Below are 3,650 nucleotides of genomic sequence, written 5' to 3'. Positions count from 1 at the left end.
TCCAACGGCGGCGCTGACCATATCATCGTACGGACACCGCCAATCTCGCCCATTAATACCGTGGGCGGGGGCCGTGGTGGTGCTGGCGCTGCTCTCTGCGCCGGTGGTTTCATACCTTCGCCTGAAATAAATCATCAATGATCGATTGTTACAATGTGTTGGTACAATTTGTACAATTCCTGAATAATCTATTTATATATAATTGTTGCATGTTTAAGGGGGTATTCTAGTCTAGCAAGTAAAAAAATCGATTTTTTTACATATTTTGCTAATATTTGGTATAGAAAATATGTCTACAAAAGGAATTAGCTCGCAAAATTAACAAAGTTATAGCACCTGAGCCCCTATTCTTGAAAAGAAACATATATGAAGGTCAAAAGAAATATTAGAGTATACGTTACGTATACTATAGCGTTTCCCTAGTTTTTCGTATGCGATACTTTTCAAGAATAGGACCCCTGATAGGGAGCGGTCTTCGGCTCGTTTTCGACGCTCGGGCCACGCGGCGCACAATAAAGCATTATTAACATTTTTATTTCGGCTAAGGTCAGAAAACCGTTGTTCTTAGAAGATCGTGTATATTTGGAGTGGGATCTTTCTAAGGCTGCATTTTCATGTTGACGCTCGACGCTCGATTCGAGCGTCAAACAGGTCACGTGATCAAAATTGACGAATATCAAGCATCAATTTTAATCACGTGACCTGTTTTGACGCTAAAAATGACCTCAACATGAAAAAACAGTCTAAAGGGTCTAACGATCGAGTTTGACTTTTCTGTGAAGGAGCATTTGTTTTCTTGACTTAGTGTGGCTTTGAATGTTGAGGCGAGCGGACGCAAATTGTTTATTTACATGCAAAATATAAAAAATGGTTAAAAAAGGTGAGAAATTTAATGGAGTTCGTATATATTATACCAATTTTAAAAGTTATGAGTGTAATGGGAATGGCTATTGGTCAGCAAGCGAAGATGTACGCAAACTCTCGGGACGAAGCTCGTATCATTTGCTCGAAGCGCTCAACTGACTTCATTAAAGAGGAAAAAACAAGTCGCAGAGAAGAAGAGGATTTCTGCAGGATTTCTGTGAGTAAGAGGAAGATTTCCTCTATGGCCCCGGACTAGTAGCTAATTGATTGTAAGTAAAATTATCTCTTTATAATCAGTATAAAAAACTTTTTTGATGAAACGACTTTTTCTCGAAACCACATTTTTCAAATTGACCTATGATATCTGGAAAACAAGTTGACCAATCGAGTCGAGCATGTGCACACATCTTCAGCATATTCATATATGGCTGTAGTCTCTACCACGATCAGTCGAAATATATTTTTTGTAATTTTTGCAACCATTTTGATGAAAAAAATAGCAAAAATCGAAACTTAATTTTCGATGACGTCATTTTTTTAATTTTCAGTATTTTTATTTTCGTTCTGGTATTTGCTATAGCCAAACTCATACTAATTAAGAATTTCTTTGGTTTTTTTGTTTCAGATGAACAGAAGAATTGGAATCGTGGGAGCCATGGACCTATTTCTTTTTCACTACTTAATTTAATATTTTATACAGCGCATATTTATAATTACTTTTTAATAAAAAAATTCTAAGACATATTTCAAATATGTATAAATAAGTAGGAAAAAACTTCATCTCAAAGAATTTTATATTATATTTTTTAAAAATTCGCAAAAATAGTAAAAATTCGGCTTCTAGACTAGAATACCCCCTAAAGACTTCCCCCTCTGCACTACTTTTGATCTTAAACATACTTTACATTTGTCATGTGTAATCGTAGAGAAAGCGAATGAAAATAGTGTTTTATTCTGTTGAATAGTATTCTTAGTAAATATCCAGTTTTAGGTGACATCTCACCGATTTCAATGTCCTTTAGATATCAAAGAATTGGAAAGAATACGGGCTTTAGGAGTCAGGCGCAGAAGACGTCGCGCAAATAATACACTTATGAAGCTTGAAACTTCTTTATTTAACAAACGCGCTTACATGTTTCGGCTCATTTTTAGCCTTCTTCAGAGCAAACACAAACTAACATATATAAAGTAAAAGTTATCCTGTCATGGTGATGTACATGTAAGCGTGTTTGTTAAATAAAGAAGTTTCAAGCTTCATAAGTGTATTATTTGCGCGACGTCTTCTGCGCCTGACTCCTAAAGCCCGTATTCTTTCCAATTCTTTGATTTATAAGGAGTCTTGATTAGTTTGATTTGTTATACGAATCCTTTAGATATGTTGTAGGAGAAAGTGTTCTGAGTAATTCCCCACAAGAATTTTAAGTGGGAGACGGCATTGGTTTAGAAGATATAACAAATAAAAATTTCTCTCATAATAAAGCATGGCGTACGACTTTCCACACAAAGCGACTTTCAGTCTGCTTCTCCCACCTTCCCACTGCTTCGGGGCGTCCGACTTCCACACGAAGCGACTCCCATCCCACCTCCCCTCCTGCTTAGGGGCGTACGACTTCCACGCAAAGCGACTCCCACCTTCTCTCCTGCTTCGGGGCGCACGACTTTCTAAATAAATATGGTCAATCTCGGAGAATCGTGCCAGTCGTGCGCCCCTTCGGCAGGAGGGAGATGAGGTGGGAGTTGTTTCGCATGGAAGTCGTGCGCTCCTAAGCAAGGAGGAGGTGAAGTGGGAGTCGCTTCGCGTGAAAGTTATGTGCCCCTAAGCAGAAGGGAGATGGAATGAGAGTTGCTTTGTGTGGAAGTCGTGCGCCCCCAAACAGGGGGTGGGGGTGGGGTGGGAATAGCTTATGCCAATGTTATCCCCTCTGTATATTATAGAACTTTTATTTACTATATCTCTTAAGCCAATGCCGTCCCCCACTTAATTCTTGTGGGGAATCACTCAGGACACTTTCCCCTACAACATATCTAAAGGATATTGAAATCGTATGAAGTATCACCTAAAACGGATATTTACCATATTTTTTATCAAAGTCAAAAAGTAACTGTGGTTTAAACTAAATTCTATGGATATTCTTTGTGATTTTCATAACTAACACTAATTATAAGATGTAATAATTTCCGATCATTGGACCTAAATGACGAATCGAAGAGAAAATTTGTATTAAATACTTCTGTTAGAAGGGTATTTTTATTATAAATATTATTGCATGTTATTTAAAAATTATATTTAGTAATTATATATGAGTAACGTTTCTTCACGATATGGCCGATTCAAAATAGTTAATGATTAGGTATGAAAGAATAAATCGTTAAATAAATTTAATGTAAGAAGTGCTTGATTTAGTAAAAAATACAGGACTTACATAAGGTTGCTGTGGTGGTAGCGCCGGTAGTGACACAGCTGACATTGGTACCGCTGGAACTGGTGGAGACAGTTGTTGCATTCTGCCCACCGTAACTGACGGCGCTGCTGATAACACCGTTGAGTAGCCTCTGCGTAGCGAATCCCTGTACACTAGTAGTGTTCTGAGACCAAAATTGATGATGAGCCACCAACAGATGCGGTGGTACCGGGGGTGCGCGTGATCTTGGTGGCGCCGGTGGTGAGTGTTGCTGTTGCAGGGATCCGTGTGGTCTGGCTGAACCAACTGCGCCGGGACTAATGTTCAGGTTTAAGTTGAATTGAGATGACGGGCTATTTCGGTGACTAGGTTGGTTGGAGGCTT

General features: G+C 38.7%; 1 protein-coding gene across 1 annotated transcript in view; it reads right to left on the bottom strand.

Moving 5' to 3' along the window:
- Hr4 (nuclear hormone receptor 4) overlaps positions 1-3,650 on the bottom strand; it is a 143,127-nt gene that overhangs the window by 45,141 nt on the left and 94,336 nt on the right. The window contains exons 4-5 of the mRNA XM_018515708.1: positions 3,288-3,650; positions 7-121 (exon numbers count right to left, since the gene is read on the bottom strand). Coding sequence (XP_018371210.1) covers positions 7-121; positions 3,288-3,650 — 478 coding nt within the window. The remainder of the gene's footprint in view (positions 1-6; positions 122-3,287) is intronic.

This window comes from Trachymyrmex cornetzi, unplaced genomic scaffold, assembly GCF_001594075.2.
Source record: "Trachymyrmex cornetzi isolate Tcor2-1 unplaced genomic scaffold, Tcor1.1 scaffold59, whole genome shotgun sequence".
Taxonomy (NCBI): domain Eukaryota; kingdom Metazoa; phylum Arthropoda; class Insecta; order Hymenoptera; family Formicidae; genus Trachymyrmex; species Trachymyrmex cornetzi.
Note: the sequence above shows the minus strand (reverse complement) of the source record. Positions and strands in the feature narration are given on the sequence as shown.